The sequence below is a fragment of the Mus caroli genome, chromosome 14 (assembly GCF_900094665.2).
Source record: "Mus caroli chromosome 14, CAROLI_EIJ_v1.1, whole genome shotgun sequence".
Lineage (NCBI taxonomy): Eukaryota > Metazoa > Chordata > Mammalia > Rodentia > Muridae > Mus > Mus caroli.
Genome location: NC_034583.1, coordinates 98,657,189 through 98,678,329, shown reverse-complemented (window position 1 = coordinate 98,678,329; position 21,141 = coordinate 98,657,189). Strand labels below are relative to the sequence as shown.

Genomic DNA, 21,141 nt, shown 5'->3' with positions numbered 1-21,141 from the left:
CCCTTCACTGTGCTATCATAGATCCAAACGTTTTGGAACCATAAGCCAAATAAACTCTTTATTCTAGAAGTGACCTTAATCATGGTGAAAGCCAGTAGAAAAGTAACTAAAACACTCAGACTGCTTAATTTCCCTGTTGTATTCGACGCCACAATACTTTATGTGCCTGGTGATTAGAAAAGGAGTAGACATTAAGGGATAGAGGGCTGGATTTCTGTCTTCAAAAATGATATCATCTATTGAAAAGCAAACCCTCCAGACAGAGACATTTAGCCTATTGGATATATCAAAGATAAATGGGCTAATGTGGTGGCTTGGCTAGAGAAGACTTTAAACCAAAATCATGCTTTTAAAGTTGAAAATCATAAAAAAAAAACCTTCTACAATGTACCAAATAAAGTATTATAAGTTGTACTGAAGCTGTTTAAATAAAAGTAGTATATCAGAACTGGATTCATACTATTCTAGCAAACTGGGTCAAATATATTTTAAGCAATAATAAACAATATTAGCAGATGCTTAGTGAAATACCAAACATATCAACAGTATTTTTAAAAACATGAATAAAGGAACTCATCAATATTTTTGACAAATCTGTTAACACTTATCCTTTAGTTGGCAACTTTATCTCTAAGAGTTTGTGATAAGAAAATGATCATGTTCAGGATAGCTTAAACAGAAAAGTAGTTTGTAGCTTTATCTAAAAGAATAAAATATCAGAATGAATTATATATCAAATCTTTTGAAATTAAGTAATTTTGTCATTCAAAGCTATTCAGTTTCTAAGTTATACTAAAGCACATTCATCAATACCGAATCATTCATAGATAAGTACACAAAAGATATTTTTTAAAGTTTATGTGTATGTTAGAACCAGAAATCTCTGGTTTTACTTCACACGTTCTTTTCATGTTCAGAGATTTTTTTAAAATTTTTATTTTCATTATTGTTATTTGTTATTATTTATACATGTTTTATTTATCTTATTGTGGGTGCGTGTGTGTCCATGTAAGTGTGTGTGTGTGTGTCCATGTAAGTGTGTTTGTGTTTGTGTGTGTGTGTGTGCTTTGCATGTCAGATGAAGGGATAATTTACACTTCTTTGACTCTTTACACCACATTGGTCTTACCAATTGAACTCATATCTTCATTTTGTGGCTAGAATCTTTTGACCCTCTTTCTATCCATCCTCAACCCTTTCAAATTTAGTTTATTGGCTTTATCTTCCAAAGTTACATCACATTTTCATTAGCCATTTACTTGAAAAAATATATTTTATTTATATATTTTATGTATATGAGTACACTGAAGCTCTCTCCAGACAACCAGAAGAGGGCGTCAGATCCCATTACAGATGGTTGTGAGCTACCATGTGGTTGCTGGGAATTGAACTCAGGATCTCTGGAAGAGCAGTCAGTGCTCTTAACCTCTGAGCCATCTCTCCAGCCCGACATTTACTAATTTTAACTAAATACAAATATGTAGGAAATTTTTATTTCAGCGAGAAATTTAAAAAAAAAAAAGATGATAATGGGTGAATAATCACAACATTAATTAAGTAAATAAATAAAACTCCAAGGCATTTGGATAGTCAGATCACACATAAAATTTCACTTTCACATTTTTATTGGCAATCAAGAAATTTATTGTTACTTGGTAATCCTAGCAATTCATTGACTACGACAGAAGGAACTTTAGTTCATGGCTTACTTGTTCTACACAAAGACTTGTACTACTTAATGTAGTACTTAATGTACTACTGATGTCAAGAAGAGCTTGCTGACAGGAGCCTGAGATATCTGTCTCCTGAGAGGCTCTGCCAGAGCCTGACAAATACAGAAGCAGATGCTTGAAGCAGAGGCAGGTAAACCTCTGAGTTCAAAGCAAGCCTGGTATACACAGCCAGTTCCTCTCCATCCAGAAACCCTGCCTCATGGAGACCTCTGTCTCCAAAAGCAAACAAAGTATTTATTTATTTACTGTTAAAAATTAAGATTTTAGTACATAATATGTTTTCAGAGATACATTTGTATTTCTCTATACTTTGTTTTGTGGTGGATATTTATCATAAGTAGTATAATCTTCATATATTCATACTAAGTATAATTATTTGCCATAGTGGTCATTACCACACTCATCTCCGAGAGTATAAGGTAATTTACTATTTACAGAAGATAATATGGAAATTCATCTCATAAAATATCAAATTCAGAAACTGCAGTCTTTCTAATGTGAGTAGTGATTTGAGAAACAACAAGTCAGAAAGAACCTTAGGAAGGTTGCAATATTAATATCATTACCAGTAATTGTAGCTTACCTAAATTTCGTTCATTTTTAACAAAGTTAAGTTTGTTCTTTGGGTCTCTTCACATAAAGGACTATTTGCTAAGTCAAATTAGAGTGTAGGCACTTGGCAAGGGTGTGATATTATGTGACTATAATGAATATTGCTTCTAATTAGACAACAAGTTGGTTTGGTTTCTGTTGTTGTTGTTGTTGTTGTTGTTGTTGTTGTTGTTCTTGTTCTTGTTCTTGTTCTTGTTCTTGTTCTGTGGCTTTCCCATTTATGCCAACCACATACTGGACAGTTCAGGACCTTATCTTTTCATGGTGGTTTTAGGGAGAAAGACGATTTCTATCTCAGTTCTACATTTATATTGAAACGGAAAAGTTTTTGTTCCATTTATCTTCTCAAGTCTACAATTCTCAGTTATATAGCATTTCCTAGGTTAATTATGTGATTGGTAAAAAAATTGTCTCTTCTGCCTGACCATAGTAATTTAGTAATATAAAGGAGAAGTGAGAGACACCAAGAAAGAGTGCCCTTCCCCACACAGACACCTATGCATGCTTATAAATAAATGTAAGAATTACCTGTTTATCTCTACCTTTTCTCTAACCAAATATTCTCAAGAGTCCACCAATTTGCCTATACATGAATTTCTTCCCACTTAAGTAAGAATTAGCTTCCCAATCCACTCATAAGTAGAGACACTCTTTAGGCACTCCTACAGCATAGCAAGCCTTGGACATGTCCTCAACTCTAGCTTGCTAACAACTTTTCATTCCTCAATCTTCCCAAACTGCAAACTTGATTGCATATTTGATTTTATACAAATTAGATTTTATACAAATTATTAGCAAATATGTATAGTTGGTATGGTTGCCTAAGACTTGATTGAAAGGAAAGTGTCATCAAATCGCCTTTGCTTCAGCTTAAGGAAAGATGCTAGCCCAGGCCTTCAACCTTTAATCCCAATAATCAGGTGGCAGAGACAGGCAGGTCTCTGAGTTCAAGTCCAACCTGTACAGAGAAATTTCAGGACAGCCAGGGATACACAGAGAAACCTAGTCTAAAAACCAAATAAATTAATTAATTAAAGAAAAAGAAAAAGGGGAGAAAAGATGCTGAATATGACTTGTAATTTTTTAAGTGGAAAACAATGTCACCTCTGTTAAAAGTCTGTGAAACTGACAACCATGAAAAAACTGAATCTTAAAGAAAAATGAAGACATTGCATTTTATGAGTTTTAGGTCTGGGTAACTTGAACATTCTCTCCTTAGAAAACCTCAGAGCATTTCTCTCCCTAGCCTCTTGGACCCTGAGTGAGCTGGAGAGGGAACACAGCTACCCAGACTTACAGACCAGGATTTCTACTCTTTCCTCTCAAAATGCAATTTGTTACTTACTTGTATGTATTTTAAATTCCTCAGATCTAGTATGGAAACATTGTCAGGTGTGTGTGTGTGTGTGTGTGTGTGTGTGTGTGTGTGTGACAATGTGCATGTGTGGTGGCTTAGTACCTGTTTACCAAACTGTTTTTAAAAGCCTCCAAAATTTCGCCTCATCTCCTTCCCTCATTTTCAGAATGTCATGGTAAGCTTTCTAGTCTGAAATCAAAGAACTTAAGCATGCATTGTGTTTTCAGCCTGCAGACTTAAATAACATTGAAGAAATGCCATCAGAAAAACTCAACTCTATCACCAAATTGACTGAAATTCTATAACAACTTTAAAATGGAAAAGTATATGCCTCAGTTGTATACCTGGAAATAAATATTCTCTACCAAATTGTTATATTATGTAATATATATATATATATATATATATATATATATATATATATATATATTTCCAGAATAGCCACTTTCTGGGTGCAAAAATAAAGTAGAGGTTCCAAAGGCATCAAACGATATAAAACGCTGTACCGCAGAGAAGGCAGAAACACGTTTAAAGCACCGATGAAAATGGCGTGCAATATAATTACCTCAAATTGCCGTTCGCTTGACACCCTGACACTAATTTTATTCAAGCCATTGGGAAATAAATGTTTTAAAAGCCATACTTTCGGAACGCTAGAGCTCGCGGGGGCTGTGAGGTCTTTAAGGAAAGGAAAGGGTAAAGTTTCTAGCACGCAAAAAGCATTGAATAATCAATTTAAAATAAGCTTCTATGTAGATCGACAGCCTTTAATACCCACGTTTTCAACGCTTGCCCTAAACGTGGATTTTTTTTTTCTTTCTTTCTTTTTTTCTTTCTTTCAGCATTCCCTCACCAGATGGATTTTTGCTACTGCAGATCAGCAGAGGGTGTCAGATCTTTCAGAGTGCACCAGGCTGGAACCAGCAGAGCTTCTTAGCAACTCCCCCCCCTCCTCCCCTTTCTCGCGCTCTCTTCCTCCCTCAGACAACTCGCTCCCTCTCTCCTCCCCCCTCACGTAATTCCGAAAGAGCAGAAGAAAGAGAAGGAGAACAAGCAAAGAAGACCTAGTAAGCGCCGGCCGGAGCACAGAAAAAAGGGCTGAAGACGACCAAAGGGGAGCAAAGGAACAGGATGGACATCCACAAAACGCAGTGATTGCGGAAATTTTCCAGCGCCATTGGCTGGGCAGTGAGTCTTTTGGGCGGGCGTGATTTCAGCACCGGGGGCACTGGACAGCACCTCGGGGGTACTTCTGGGCAACCCGCAACCGAGACAAGAACTCCACCAGCTGCCTGGACCACTGAAGCCGCCGAAAGCCCTGCTTTGTATCAGAGAGGCAAGGTCAGTCCGACGCACAGCCATCACAGGCAGTGCGCCTGTACTACGCTGCAAACCTGCTTGTTTCTAACATGCACTTGCTTCTAATTGCTAGCATTGTTCCCTTGCTGGTTAGTGAGAACCTCTAAACATGATTCTGTAAGGGTGCGTTTCCTTTTAATTTTACAGGTATATATTTAACTTATTTTGGATATTTTTAAAGGGTTGAGGGGGAGTAGTTTGCTTTCTCTCTCTCTCTTTCCTCTACTTTCCACCCCCCTCCCTTTTCTGCTTGCCTTGCACTATGTGCCTGGATAGTTTGTGGATATAATTATTGACTGGCGTCTGGGCTATTGCAGTACGGGGGGGTTAGGGAGGAAGGAATCCACCCCCACCCCCCCAAACCCTTCTTTTCTCTTTCTCTGGGATCGGACATTGGAGCACTAAATGAACTTGAATTGTGTCTGTGGCGAGCAGGATGGTTGCTGTTACTTTGTGATGAGATCTGGGATGAATTGCTCGCTTTAAAAATGCTGCTTTGGATTCTGTTGCTGGAGACGTCTCTTTGTTTTGCTGCTGGAAACGTTACAGGGGACGTTTGTAAAGAGAAGATCTGTTCTTGCAATGAGATAGAAGGGGACTTACACGTAGACTGTGAAAAAAAGGGCTTCACAAGTCTGCAGCGCTTCACCGCCCCGACTTCCCAGTTTTACCATTTATTTCTGCATGGCAATTCCCTCACTCGACTTTTCCCTAATGAGTTCGCTAACTTTTATAATGCGGTTAGTTTGCATATGGAAAACAATGGCTTGCATGAGATCGTTCCGGGGGCATTTCTGGGGCTGCAGCTGGTGAAACGGCTGCACATCAACAACAACAAGATCAAGTCTTTTCGAAAGCAGACTTTTTTGGGGCTGGACGATCTGGAATACCTCCAGGCTGATTTTAATTTATTACGGGATATAGACCCGGGGGCCTTCCAGGACTTGAACAAGTTGGAAGTCCTCATTTTAAACGACAATCTCATCAGCACCCTACCTGCTAATGTATTCCAGTATGTGCCCATCACCCACCTCGACCTCCGTGGAAACAGGCTGAAAACACTGCCCTATGAGGAGGTCTTGGAGCAGATCCCTGGCATTGCTGAGATCCTGCTAGAGGATAACCCTTGGGACTGCACCTGTGATCTGCTCTCCCTGAAGGAATGGCTAGAGAACATTCCCAAAAACGCCCTAATCGGTCGAGTGGTCTGCGAAGCCCCCACCAGGCTCCAGGGTAAAGACCTCAATGAAACCACGGAACAGGACCTGTGTCCTTTAAAAAACAGAGTGGATTCTAGTCTCCCAGCTCCCCCTGCCCAGGAAGAAACCTTCGCTCCTGGCCCCCTGCCAACTCCTTTCAAGATAAATGGGCAGGATGAGCATGCTACCCCAGGGGCTGTTCCAAATGGAGGTACAAAGATCCCGGGCAACTGGCAGCTCAAAATCAAACCCACGCCACCGATAGCAACTGGGAGCGCCAGAAACAAACCCCCAGTGCATGGCTTGCCCTGCCCCGGGGGCTGCAGCTGTGACCACATCCCAGGCTCAGGCTTAAAGATGAACTGTAACAACCGGAACGTGAGCAGCTTGGCTGATTTGAAGCCTAAGCTTTCCAACGTGCAGGAGCTTTTCCTTCGAGATAACAAGATCCACAGCATCCGAAAATCACACTTTGTGGATTACAAGAACCTCGTTCTGTTGGATCTGGGCAACAACAACATCGCAAACATAGAGAACAACACTTTCAAGAACCTTTTGGACCTCCGGTGGCTCTACATGGATAGTAACTACCTGGACACTCTGTCCCGGGAGAAATTTGCTGGGCTGCAGAACCTGGAGTATCTGAATGTGGAGTACAACGCGATTCAGCTCATTCTCCCCGGTACTTTCAATGCCATGCCGAAACTGAGGATTCTTATTCTCAACAACAACTTGCTGAGGTCCCTACCGGTGGACGTCTTTGCTGGGGTCTCCCTGTCTAAGCTCAGTCTGCACAATAATTACTTCATGTACCTCCCTGTGGCAGGGGTGCTGGACCAGTTAACCTCCATCATCCAGATAGACCTGCATGGCAACCCCTGGGAGTGCTCCTGCACCATTGTGCCTTTCAAGCAATGGGCAGAACGTCTGGGCTCCGAGGTGCTGATGAGCGACCTCAAGTGTGAGACACCGGTGAACTTCTTTAGGAAGGATTTCATGCTGCTCTCCAATGACGAGATCTGCCCCCAGCTGTATGCGAGGATCTCGCCCACGTTAACTTCGCACAGTAAAAACAGCACTGGGTTGGCGGAGACCGGGACACACTCCAACTCCTACCTAGACACCAGCAGGGTGTCCATCTCCGTGTTGGTCCCGGGACTGCTGCTGGTGTTCGTCACCTCTGCCTTCACCGTGGTGGGCATGCTCGTGTTTATCCTGAGGAACCGAAAGCGGTCCAAGAGAAGGGATGCCAATTCCTCTGCGTCCGAAATTAATTCCCTACAGACAGTCTGTGACTCTTCCTACTGGCACAATGGGCCTTACAATGCAGACGGGTCCCATAGGGTGTATGACTGTGGCTCTCACTCACTCTCAGACTAAGCCCCAGACCCTAAAGGGGAAGGAGTGCAGGAAGACGTCCATCCTCCCCTGCCGCCTGCATCGCGGGGAGTGGGAGAACATTGACCCACATCTAGCGTGTCACAAGCACCGATGGACATGAGTAAATAAATAACTATGAACTCACTCAACTCAGAGGCTCTGGCCCTTAAGCTCCCATCTGAAAACAAAGAGCAGACTGTGGAGCTGTGAGTGCAGTGAGCTAGCTCTTTGCTCTGAGCTCCTTTTGACTCAAAGCCCAGCATGGGGCCTGCCAGAAGAATTGAGCCCCCTCGCTCTGAGCCAAAGGTCCCCTGGGGCTGGCTGCAGTGGCTCTATACATATATACATATATCACATCTATATAGAGAAATAGATATCTATTTTTCCCCTGTGGATAGCCCGAAGATGGCTCCCTGTTGGTAAAGCAGGGATGGGCAGTTGCACGAAGGCATGAATGTATTGTAAATAAATAACTTTGACTCCTGACAAGAACAAACAAACAAACAAAAGTGCTGCATGGCTCGCATGGAATCCACACGCTCCAGGGACTCTGCCCCCAGCCCCCCCTCTACCGCCCCGCCCCACTGCGACTGGAGACGCTGTCACAGCACCCATCCTCTTACCTGATAAGTCCCATCGTATCAAACTTTCTATAAACAAAATACAGTATAATCAGAAAGTGCCATTTCGCCCTTATTTGTGATTGGTAGGCAGTTCAGAGCGTATGTTTACTGTGAAAAAAAAAATGTAAAGGTTTATTTAAGACATTTGCATGGCTAAGTCATCAGTCCATTTTATGAGTTAACAATGTATTTTGTTGAGCAAAGTTTTTAAGGGTTGTTTTGGGTTCTTTTCTTTTGATGGTGATGTTTGATTTTATTTTAGTTTCTGAGGGGGAATATTTTTCTATACATATCCAATAATGCCTTCCATCTGAATGTAAAATAAGTACCCATGATTTCTATTATAGTACCAGTGTAATTATTTAAGAAAAAAGATTCTGGGGCAGTTAAGCATGACCAATTAATGTCACTCTAGTGCTTAGGCTGCGATCCTATGGTAGCAATTGTGTGCTGGTAAAAATCTTACTTATAAAGTAGGAACAAAGAACCGAGGAAGCACGTGAAAACTTACTAATTCTATTCGAGGATTTTATAATGGCATATTTTTTCAGTATTAAAGTGAAAATGTTTTCAAATCTGGGTCCTTACATTTTTCCAGCTTCCTCTTTGGATTCATGGTGGATGGGAGGGGGGAGGGGGGAGGTTGGGAGGGGGTGGGTCCCTTCCGGAGCTCAAGAAAGGCTCTCTCCTTAATCACCTTAGTGTTTAATCATTCACTAGCTCTTCTCCTCACAATCTCCCATCCAGCAACCCTCCTCAGCCCCCTTGGCTTTACTGCTTTTCCACTGCCCATAAAGTACCATCCTATTCAAACAACTCTGCCCTCCCTCGGCCCTCTCCTAATGCTGCAGCCAATCTCGCTATTAATACTGGAAATCCCTCTCTGCTGTTTTTGTGTTGCTGCCCACACTGCAGATAGATTGGAGATGTTAGGATAGATTTGATTTAATTGACTCTGTCTAGATCGGTCTCATTAAACAGAGGGAGATTTCATTGGTCAGCACTCCTTCATGAAAGACAGCCCTAATGACTGCTGTTTGAGATGCTGCTGGCATTTTGAATTCAACATCTGCTGAAAACGGTAAAACTAATTAGTGGCCACCCACCCTCCGCCCCAGCAACTACATACTGAAAATTGTTGAAGTACTCATCTTTATGGAAATCAATCATTATCCTAAAAAAAAAAAAAGTGTTTCACTCTTATCATACCAATTTCTGGTTATGGCCCAGTAATTACCAAGGGAAAGCAGTGAACTCCTTGAATTTTACCGACCAATGTAATTCTGGTCTGAATCAGATGCCCTAGGGAATTCTAAGCAACTCTATTTCATCAGCAGTTAGGTTACAAACCACACATATTGATGGGCTTTGCATTCCACCACACATCCAGTCTCAACAAGTATGTCAAAGACAGGAGACCACAGACTGAAACTGCAAAATTAAAAGCCAGCTCTGTAAAAGCCCCTAGTAGCAGGTGGAACGAGATGTGCCAGTTAGAAGTCATATTCTAAAAAGAAATAATTTCCCAGAACAGTGATGTTGTGGAGTATGTGTTTTTTATCCTAACACTTTTAAAATAAAATCTTTATTATACACAGTGATTGTTCCTAAGGGCATCTATTACCTTTTTTTTTCCTGATACTTTTGTTCATGGACTGCATTTCATAATGATACAATGGAAGATGACTGTCCTCTGGGAATTTTTTATATATAAAAGCTTTAACATTTTTATAGTATTTTTGGTAAAAAAAAAAAACTAACAGATTCTTTCATGGTGGAAAAATATGGAGAAGGGGATGGGTCATCTCTCCTCTGATGCTAAGAAAGAGTAAAAGAAGAAAAAAAACAAGGCAGATTTAGAAAGGTCTCTCATGAAAGCTGGCATTTATTAAGTAATATTGACTGAAGTTTTAAAGCTGATCAATAATTAGGGAAGGTTATGAACAGGAATGTGTCATAGAATCAGTACACAGTGAAACAAGTTTTTCTTTAAACGTACAGGAATTAGTATGTAAAACCAAGTTAAAGCAGCTAAATTGTCAGAATAATAGTTTTAATGATTTTTTGGAGTCTTTTGTTGCCAGACATGCTGGATAAACACTCATTTAAGTTTCAAGATCACAGGGTGACTTTTTAATGCTATTTCCATTATACAGATGAGACCACTGAGGCTAAAGAATAGTATACAGGAACTTAAATCATATACAGTAAAAAGCAGGATGCCGTTTAATTCAATTTCCTTCATATTTCAAAACCTCATTTTATATGGAACATTCATCATACCAACCTCTTAAAGATTATTAAAATGCAAAGCTATAAACTTGCTACTATAAAACAGAGAATGAGGCTGCAACTTCCAAATTATAATTGTGGTGGGCCCTTTATCTTTTTTGGATACCTACCACAAAAGTACCTTTTTTCAGATTTGGTGGAGGTAAATTTGTTCTTCTTTTCCTAATAATAATAATAATAATAATAATAATAATAATAATAGATGAGTGCATCATAGGATTTGAATTTACACCATTGAATATATATTATACTTACATTGATTCCAATCCTATCAAAGCTACCAGATTCTTAATAACTAATACTATACATGAAAACCTATAGAGAAACAATGTCCTGTGGTTTTATATAGATAATAATTTAAGAGTAACTGTGCTTTAGTGACTTTAATAGAGTGTCACTACCACAATTTAGTTTACATAGATATGTTTAGTATATGTTTTTATCGAGTACATGTAATACACATAATATACATGCTTTGTTGGAAGTGCTTCGTATCTATTGCTGTTTCTTTAAACAATATGTTCATTTAAGTGTAATTTTCCCACTCATAGTGTAAATATCCTGTTTTTAGTTAAGTCATATTTTAACTCATCTTGATGAGATGAAGAACTTTTGATTGTGACAAATGGGAAGGAAGAGAAAACCAGCCAGAGTATCTTATATGGATACATTGTTTTAAAGAAATTTTAGGTTACTCTGGTTGCTGCTGTAGTTATGAGCATGGTAGAAGTTAAGCTGTTGGCATAGATATTAAATGCTTCATATGTTTGCATGCTTATACTGGAAGAAGCTGGGATAACTTTTAACATTAACCCAGTACACTTTCCTTTTCTATTTGTACTACGTTTAATTAGAATTGTCACCAACGCCAGGAAGTGCTAAATGTGTATGGGTCATTCTAAAGACAATATGTGAAATTGGCTCTAAGAGTTTCATAAACCATAGTAGAGAGAAAGAGATGATGGGAACAGAAATTTGAAAGGGTGAATGTGGAAGTATCATTGTCAATAGGATTTTGGAATGTTAAATATAGTGGCTTCTACTTCAGTGCTCCTTGTTGCTACTTTATACATGTTTTTATTTGAAGTGTTTAGCTGAAAAAATGATGATATTAATTATGCTAAATGATTTTTTCAGCATTAACTGAGATTTGGCTTATCTTTGTTTTGTTTTGTCTTTTCAAAGTTTAATCTACTATATTTCGAAGGCTAGATTAAATATAATAACAATAAATTTAGGAAAACCATATCTAAACATTTAATATAAAGTTTACACTAAATATCTTAACTAGGGAGAGCTAAATTAATCACATTTTATGTTTTTGCCTATCACTTTTTAAAATTCTGTATCCTTCTTAAAAGCTATATTCAAATATCACATGCAGGACAAAATATTTTCTTGTTGGTTGGTACTGAAACTTGAAGCAACACCATTAAATTGATTCTATGACAGCACCCATTGCAGGCCTAGAATGCAGAAACATAAACAGCTGTATCACCCCTGCTCTATGCTTACAGCATTTCATTGGATTTTAGAAACAACATTGAAAAAGTTAAGGTAATGATGACTTAATTAAGTGTTCAAGACTTATAGTTTTTAGATGAAATGGGACTCTGAAAGCATCATGCTGGATTTTCTTTAAATCTTTAAAGCTCGGTCAGTGCATACATTTCATTGCAGTTGACCCAAAATTTGCGTCTACTGGTTTAGACTTTAATTTATTTTATTACATTTACTTTTAAAATAGATTGATCAGACTATATGTTGACATGGAATTGAGTTTCATTTCTGCTTTGTACAAAATTTGCTGGAGAATTATGTGTTTGCATGTTAAACATAAGCAACCAGTTGGCAATGTTGACTGTGTACTTGCTATATAAAGAACATGGAATCCTTTGGTTTCATACAAGATTAGTTCCCAGACCTCCCAAAGATACAGATCTACAAGTCTTCGATAAAATGGTAAAAGTTTTGAATAGAATCTAAGCTTATTTCCCATAGAATCACCTGAATATTATGTTTAAGATCCAATTCAATGTACATAGTCCATAAATATCTATCAGTATTTGTTGTTTTGTAAGTCACTACAAAACAGTCTGCATGCGTTTGTTACAGAAACATTTTCTTGAACATTGATAAGGTTGGTTTGGGAATTCCAGGTTCTAGTGAACATCTTGTCTCAGACTTGTGGTAGGCAGTAATGGTGTTCATCTCAGCTGAAATTTTCTCTGTCTCTGTCTCTGTCTCTGTCTCTGTCTCTGTCTCTCTCTCTCTCTCTCTCTCTCTGTGTGTGTGTGTGTGTGTGTGTGCATGCACAAGCGTGAATGTGCACACACTCACAAGCTCACTCATGTCTAAACTGGATATACTTGCTATGTGAACATGAGGAAATTTCAAGATAATGTCAGGGATCTTCCTCGGTTGCTTCGTCAAGTGACCTTTTTGAGGCAGGGTCTCTCACTGTATGTGGATCTTAGTTTTATCTAAGGAGTGGTTGCTAAAGTCTGCCTGGGATTTTCCATTTTCCATCTTCCATTGCTGAATGATCCACCTTGTTCCGTGGTTGTTAATGATGGTACATCCCATACTGATGGTACAGCTTACACTTTTTCTGCTGATCATTTTCCATAGCCTAAGGAGATATAAACTTGAAAATACATAACCTACCTTCTCTATTCTTTGTATTTTTCTAGAGATAATTGTACTGTAAGTTGTTTCTTATGAATATAATATCAAGTAATTTTAATCTAAACAGTCTGAGACATATGAGAACAAGCTATATGATGTGCATCATTGGAACAAGAATTGAATACATCACTTGCAGTGTGTAACACTAGTAGAAATCTTATGTTGTTTAGTAATTTAGGTCTCTAGCCATTGCAATCATATTTTATCAACTATTATAAACTACATTAAAAATATCACAACAATGGTTTAAATGAAAAGTGTTTACCAATATTTTCATTTATTCTTTGATATATAAGTAGTGTTCAACATTATACACCCTACTTAGAGTTTTGAAGGGAAAAAGGTTGTTTTCAGTCTTAAGTAAATGACACGTGATTTTTAAATTTTCATTATTTGAGAAATAAAAGTTTATATTTTATCCTTGAAATAGTTTATTAGTTTAGAAATAATCATCATGGCATTCTTCATTAGGTTTGTATAATTTCCATGTAGAAATAGATTCTGGAAGTTTAATATAAAGTTGTATATACTTTTATAAATATATATTATGCTAAACATTTTTATTCTATTCGATTTTTAATAAAATTTAATTTTCATTATGTATCCGTAAGCTTCAGTTGTTCGAGTCCAGTGGTCTCACAAGCAGGGAACTGAAACAGTGCTGGGCTTTTGCTGACTTTCATGGCTTGTTGTCTCTAGTCTAGTCTTTTCTTAGAAGATGAATAGAAGGAAAAATCATTCTTGGGTGAAACATATTGACAGGGAAATTCAATATATAGTGAAGAATGGAAGATCCACAAGTATGAATGACACATTGCATATCTGTTATCAAAGAAATAGTGTTGGCTCTCTAGAAAGAGACAGGAAAGGAACAGAATCACCACTGAATATGGCTCTGCCCATATTCCTTGACAATTCTTATGTATTTCTTATATTGATTCTCATTTCAACACTCTAAAGTTACTTATGAAATCAGAACAAAATCCACATTATTGTAATCCATATGCGATTTGAATATTAAATGTGCATACAAAGAAATGATTACCACTTGTATAAATAGGATTATAAATTAATGGTTGAACAAAAACATGCCCACAGCTATGCAATATACTACCATCCAGACAGCTTTTATTTTTCAAAGACGTGATCCTAAATGAGTAGGATTAAATTTTTTTGTTATGAAAAGCATAAAACACCATTTAAATTTATGTGCTGATTTGTAGTTGGCTAATTTTCTAGGTAATCTGGCTCAATTATGAATCTAATAAACTTAAGTTCACTGTGCTTATTTTAGATTGGCATTTTTATAGGCTTATATATCAAATGATGCAGTGCATAACTGTCATCACTGATTCAAATGTTAGTGCTAGCAACTGTCCTGAAGTTTTTAAGTAATGGCTGCACATTGGCCTAGATGTGTATCAACTTGTGCCAGAGGGATTGAAATTACTACCACATAAAGTGATTTGATGTCCTCTAATTTTTTGATGAACATTTTTTTTGATGACTCATATGGCTTTGACAAGAGAGTCAACTCTTAATATGGTGGTCATAAAATTATATTTTGCATTTTATTTTCAGAAAAACTTCGTCTAGGGGGATAGCACTTGTATTTTTAGGCACAACAATGAACACTCTAACAACTACATACCATGATTCCTATGATATTTAGAAGACTCAAACATTAAAACTAACAAGGAGACGCTCTCAATAGGGTACTGTAATTCATGATGGTGGATCATGTGGATCATGAGGAATGAGTACTGAAGTTAAAACACTAATATTTAGAAATGACAGTAAGTCTTAAGAATTCAATTATACAATATAAAATTTTAACATAGCTCAAATTTTATAAGATAATATTAAGTAGGATATCAGGTTAGACCAATTTTGAATACTATTTGTTTATCAGAAGCCAGTACAAATACTTCTCAAGCTTTTTGCAATGTAAAACTTTGTACAGGGATAGCTTATATTGTACCTATTAAATTCTTCATTCAGATACTTATTGCCTATTTGATAAATGGAAACAAACTATATTTGCAAACATGGAATTTTACAAGTCTAATATGTTAAATGTGTGTAATATTTATTAAGAAGAGACATTTCAATCCACGTTTATGTTGATCAATTTACCGTGGTGCCAACATATGTTCAGCCTAGCATTTACAAATAAAGTGGCTTTCTAGAATAATACAAGTGACATATGTCAATTTCAGAGCATTTTAAGTAAGTAACATAATTTTAAGAGAGATACTGCTTCACTAAGAAAAAGAAACCAAGTCTGGGAGAGGACAGCACATTTTAATTAATTCAACAGGTCCTTTTGACCATTAATTCTAGTAGATTTCATAAAAAATAATTAGAAAGCTAACTAAAATACAGCAGCTTGTTAATCGTCTGAAGTTACATTAGATAAAGAGGTGGAGAAAACACAGGGAAAGATGGTCGAGGTAGATTATAAATGATGGTGACAAAGGAGAGTGGGGGAGGCGGGGTGTCGTTTCTAAGGGTAATTAAGAAAGTTCTTCCTGGAAAATTGATTCATTAGCAGAAAAGGAAATGGTAAAAATTTGATTTATATTTGGAGATACGGTACAAGAGGGATCCTAGAGAATAAATCATGAAATTCAGAGCATGCTAAAGGATAAATGAATGTAGTACATTTAAGGAATGGAGAGAATTTTCTAATGACTGAAATATAGACATAGAGATAGAGAGTTTTACATACCCAGAGAGGGGCCAGAACCCAAATAATGTATCCTAAGCCAGAGAAAGGAGATTAGGTTTTATTTAGCATGTAATAGAAAATCTAAATGTGCAAGAGATATGATCTAAGTGCTGTGCTTAAATAATCATGCTGCACCACTGAGTGACTAAACTACATGCATAGTGAGAAGGAGCTGTTATTGTAGAATTTGGGAATGTGTGTGGTATCTGTGAATATAATAGTAACAGCAATGAAGATGAGAGTGGATAGCTCTACACCATGGTGGAATGTCTACACAAGAAGGAACAGGATTCTGAGGGAATTGGTTTGGGCTTCATCAAGCAATTTTATCGTTTTGGATTTTCTCAGGAAAGAGAAATGGGATGCAACAGATTCTATATTATAGGAAATGACATTGTGGTTATTTTTGTTGTATGGCCTAAGGGAAGTGTGGATGCAGACTGCAGTTCAGGGGGAAAATACAGTAAAATTGACTATTACACCATTTTGATGACTATTTTGTAGATGAATTCAACCATCAGGTTAAGATCAATCAGTGTATAATACCTTCAGAGCAGATTTAGTTAAAGCTAAAAACAAACTATTTTATACACAACAGGTGCAGAAAAAGTATGCATTGTGACATACTTGTGCATTGTATAAGCCATATAAACAAAGCAAAATGTTTTCTGAAAATCAACTGGAATGAAAATTGATACAAACTGTATGTGATATAAAGGTCAAATACAAGCGCTCAATCACATTATACTATAAAAAATTATGGCAATACATTTTAAAAATGAAGTCTGCTTTTTTCATTGAAAACAATGAAATACTTGCACCTTTTCTTTCTTTGTCCTTCCTTCCTTCCTTCCTTCCTTCCTTCCTTCCTTCCTTCCTTCCTTCCTTCCTCTCTTCCTTTCCTTTCCGTTTCTTTTTTTCTTTGTTTTTTGTTTTTAATTTTTTTGAGAAAGATTTCTGGCAAAGGAAAGTTAACTTTAGCAATCAATAGTAAAAAAGATCATATTGTATTTATTAGGGAGGAGTGAAGATTGGAATTGGGTTTAGGGGATTTTTATTTTCCCTCTACATTTAAAGAAGTCTATAGTTTCACTGTTTCTTCTACACAGCAGAACGGTATTTAGCTCAAATTTTAAGTGGGAAAAATATTTGGAAAAGAAAAATCTGATTTCTTCCTGGAAACATCTGACCATCTCTTTAGCTCACACTCATTAAGGCCCCCCACCCGAATCCTTAACAACTAAACTCTAATTGCAAGTAATTTTTAAAAGAAATTTGAAAGGAAGTCCTCAATTTTAATCACTGAGTAGTATTCCATTGTGTAAATGAACCACATTTTCTGTATCTATTCTTTTGTCATGCAACATCCGGTTTGTTTCCAGCTTCTGTCTATCGCTATGAACATGATGGAGCATGTGCCTCTGTGGCATGATGGGGCATCTTTTGGGTATATTCCCAAGAGTGTTATAGCTGTGTCTTCAGGTAGATATATTTCCAATTTTCTGAGGATCTTCCAGATTGATTTCCAGAGTTGTTGTACCAGTTTGCAATCCCACCAGCTTCTACTTCCTCTCCAACATGTGTTGTCACCTGAGGATTTAATCTTAGTCATTTGTTACAAAGATAATTCCACTCTTCAAGTTTTTCATCTCCCAAAACTTCTAGTTCATTTCCATTTCTTCCATATAGGTATGGCATTATAGCACAGTGCTTATTATTTTAAAATAAGTTAAATTTTCATGAGAGTGCTGCTTGGCTCAGACAAAACATCCTCAGTTACTATAGAATTCAAAATTCTTGAATAGATTTTAGGGAACCATTAGAAAACAAACAAACAAACAAACAACAAACAAACAAACAAATCATCTCTCAGAAGTCTGATTATTTCTTGTTTTCCATTAACTTCCTTTATGATCTTAGAAAAGATTCTTCTATTATCTTAAAGAGTCCTTAATTCTAATGAATCTTTATTTCCATACAAAATATTAGCAGTGAGATAGAAATAAATAAAAGTGTTTTCTGTAGAGATCTAAAAAAAAAACTATCCTAGTTTTTATAGTTTAATAATCATAATCTTGCATAGTGCAAGGATACTGTGTACATAGGCATATGGTGTGAGTATGCAAAATTTAGGCAAGAAAAAACTTTTAAAATTTATATTGACAAAATAAAATAATGTATTAGAGCTAAGAAATTGAATTTTATATGACTTTGTGTGTTAAGGTGTCAATATTGTTCATTGTTTGAGACAAGGTTTATTTGCACAACATTGGCTGTCCTGGAACTCACTTTGTACACTAGGTTGGTTGAACTCAGAGATCCACCTGCCAATTGAGTGCTAGAATTAGAGGCATGCTACATCATTTTCTGTCTAACATACCATTTTAATGTTCTCTTTATTGTTTCACCAATTAATATAACACTAATTCTTTGCTTTTACACAGCATAAAATAGAGCAATAAGATTGTTTCAGTCTCTGGGAGGTAGTTTGGGAATAAGAACCTGATAAATTCTAAGTTATGTTAACAAAGCTGGTATTGGCTTTCAGCTATAGACTCCAAAATTTTGCTTTATTCATTACCATGTTAATTAAATATCTTGCTACTCAATTTATCAATTTTAGTAAAATTACTATTAGTTTTAACATAATATAATCATTAGTATACACAATTTTTATTAATGACAAGTAAGAATCAAAGAAGGTTCATATTCTCTGGATGATCTATTTTACAATATTCAGATATCAAGGATTTTTGGAAATTTTAGAGATGGAATTTCTTCTCTAGAATCAGTTTTAATTCTAACCCATTCTTCATAATTATCAGATTTGTGATCTTGATCCCTTTATGTGAACTTGATTTATATTTGCGAATAGATCCTATGAATTTCTCACATATAAAATGTAATTGCCAGAAATAATAATTTTATCAATTTGAGGGATGATATTACTGAATATTATGGCTACTTCAGGACTAATATTATACATACATACATGTGTGTTATACCAATCAAAACAGAAATCCTGTGTGCCACTAATGGAACATAAAAATTGGTCTAATTTCTACAAGTGATTTGAAGAATATGTCTTAAACAAATAACATGTCATTGAATTACATCGTTATGTAAATATGAATGTGATTATGTCCTGGTTGAATTAGAACAATTACTGTGATTGGTTAGCTGTAAAAACTATTTTAGTTCCCCCAGGTAGGACATAAATACGTATGCATGTTTGTATAGTATTACTACTGAAATACTATTGATAGTTCTTGCCATGAACACTTCCCACACTAATTTTGAAAGTTAATAAGGTGAAAAAATCAGAATGTTCTCCTTCTCACCTTACTATTTACTTAGCCTGTATTGACTACACTGTTCACAGTGTTGGGGCTGGTTCATTGTGCAGTGGCTCAAAAGATATCGGAATTGTTCTATCAAAGCATGTATTTTGGCTTAAACATTTTAAGAAAGTCTGCATGAGTAACTTACATTGTACATTTTTAAAATATAACTTTATATATCCTGGAGAAAAGTATTCTGCCCAATGAGAAGTGCATATTTCCCACATCTTTGATGTCTCAGTCCATTGCTGTCCTGTGTTCCATACCACCTTGATGTTTCTGTTCGCAGGAGACTTGTTTAGCCACAGCAGAATAGGAAGATATTATTGTCTGATATAATTACAAGAACACAAAATCACATCTCAATAAAACTTAAAGCAGGCTAAAATTATGAGCTTAGTAACAAATCAGAAAGAAAGGTAAGAATTCGTGACAAAATAATAATAAGGAGCTGCTGCCTGTTTTTATAGATTTTCGGCATTTCTCAGTCTAATTGAGTGTCATTTAGCATGAATGCCTTGGCCTTTCTTCAACTGTGCCATCTGCTGAAGCACAGAATCTCATCCCTTCATTCTGACCGAATGTTTCAGAATAGCTCATTCCTTGAGAAATATAGAACACTCTAAAGAACCAATTCTCTCTATTAATCCAGAAAGGAAAAACTCTTCTAATTTTTCAGCTTTAGTGACTGTCCACAGTAGTGAATATTTTAAAAGTTATTTTATTCAAAAGTATTCTATGCCAAGGTATCTGTAATGAATTCTTTCTACATATGAAGATCACAAACCTAGTAAATATGATATTATAACAAATGATGTAGTAAGCTATAACTGATTAATATGCAGGTTTTAATATGTTGCAAGGTTACTTTCTTATTAAGTTACTTAAACAAGTTAACTTTCTTTAATTTAGTGTTTTAAAAACAGATTGATTTTCCACATGAACTTTTTACTGAGGACCTATAAAATAAAAGGTCAGCTTATTTTTATTTGCTACAATGTTCTTAAATAATCAAGAAAATTCTAAGTGGCAAAGAATTTACTTTCTACCTCACTTTAAAATAACTTATTGCTATATTGTCAGTAACAGTTAGGTATTTTTGATCATTAAAGTGATGAGGCATAATTTACAGTTTAAGTTCTTCCTGTATGACTCCCTTAGGTGCCTAATTTCTTCTTGTATTGTTTAAAATAAAAGAAAATCTTAATGTTAGTGGAATGAATGGTATTTGTAAATCATGTATCTTTCTCGTTTGAAATATATTGAGACAGTGACAAAGCAAACATCACTACAGCATCCTCTATATTCTTACTCATTCCAACACTTTACACAGTACAAAACAAAATATTTTTAATAAATACTCTGGATTCTTTATTTTCTATGAGGTCAGTGGTAGCTAGTTATTAGAGAACTTAACATTTTGATGAACTGATAGCATTATCTCTGTTTTGGAAAAATAGGGACACATATATGAAATGAAAGTTGCATATTTAGAAAAATGTTATAATATTCTAACTGGCCAAAATATGTTTTAAAACTTCAATGTATATATTATTTAGTATTAGTGAATCAAGCCAGCATGCTCATCCATTTAAGCAAGCCTTCTTTTTATTTATTTATTTTTATTAAATATGTTCTTGACATTTCAAATGTTACCCCTTTCCTGGTTTCCCCTCTGAAAACCCCCTATCATCCCCCGCCCCCCGTGCACCAACCCACCCACTCCTGCTTCCCTGTACTGGCATTCCCCTACACTTGGGCATCAAGCCTTCACAGGACCAAGGGCCTCTCCTCCCATTGATATCTAACAAGGCCATCCTCTGTTA

General features: G+C 36.4%; 1 protein-coding gene across 1 annotated transcript; it reads left to right on the top strand.

The window, feature by feature from the left end:
- The first annotated feature begins 4,601 nt into the window (after positions 1-4,601).
- Slitrk1 (SLIT and NTRK like family member 1) lies at positions 4,602-9,859 on the top strand. The gene has a single exon (XM_029468680.1). The coding sequence runs from the start codon at positions 5,550-5,552 to the stop codon at positions 7,638-7,640; it is 2,091 nt and encodes a 696-aa protein (XP_029324540.1). The 5' UTR covers positions 4,602-5,549; the 3' UTR covers positions 7,641-9,859.
- The last annotated feature ends 11,282 nt before the right edge of the window (positions 9,860-21,141 follow it).

Coding starts and splice junctions, on each gene's coding strand:
- Slitrk1 (XM_029468680.1), top strand. CDS start 5,550: ATGCTGCTTTGGATTCTGTTGCTGGAGACGTCTCTTTGTTTTGCTGCT.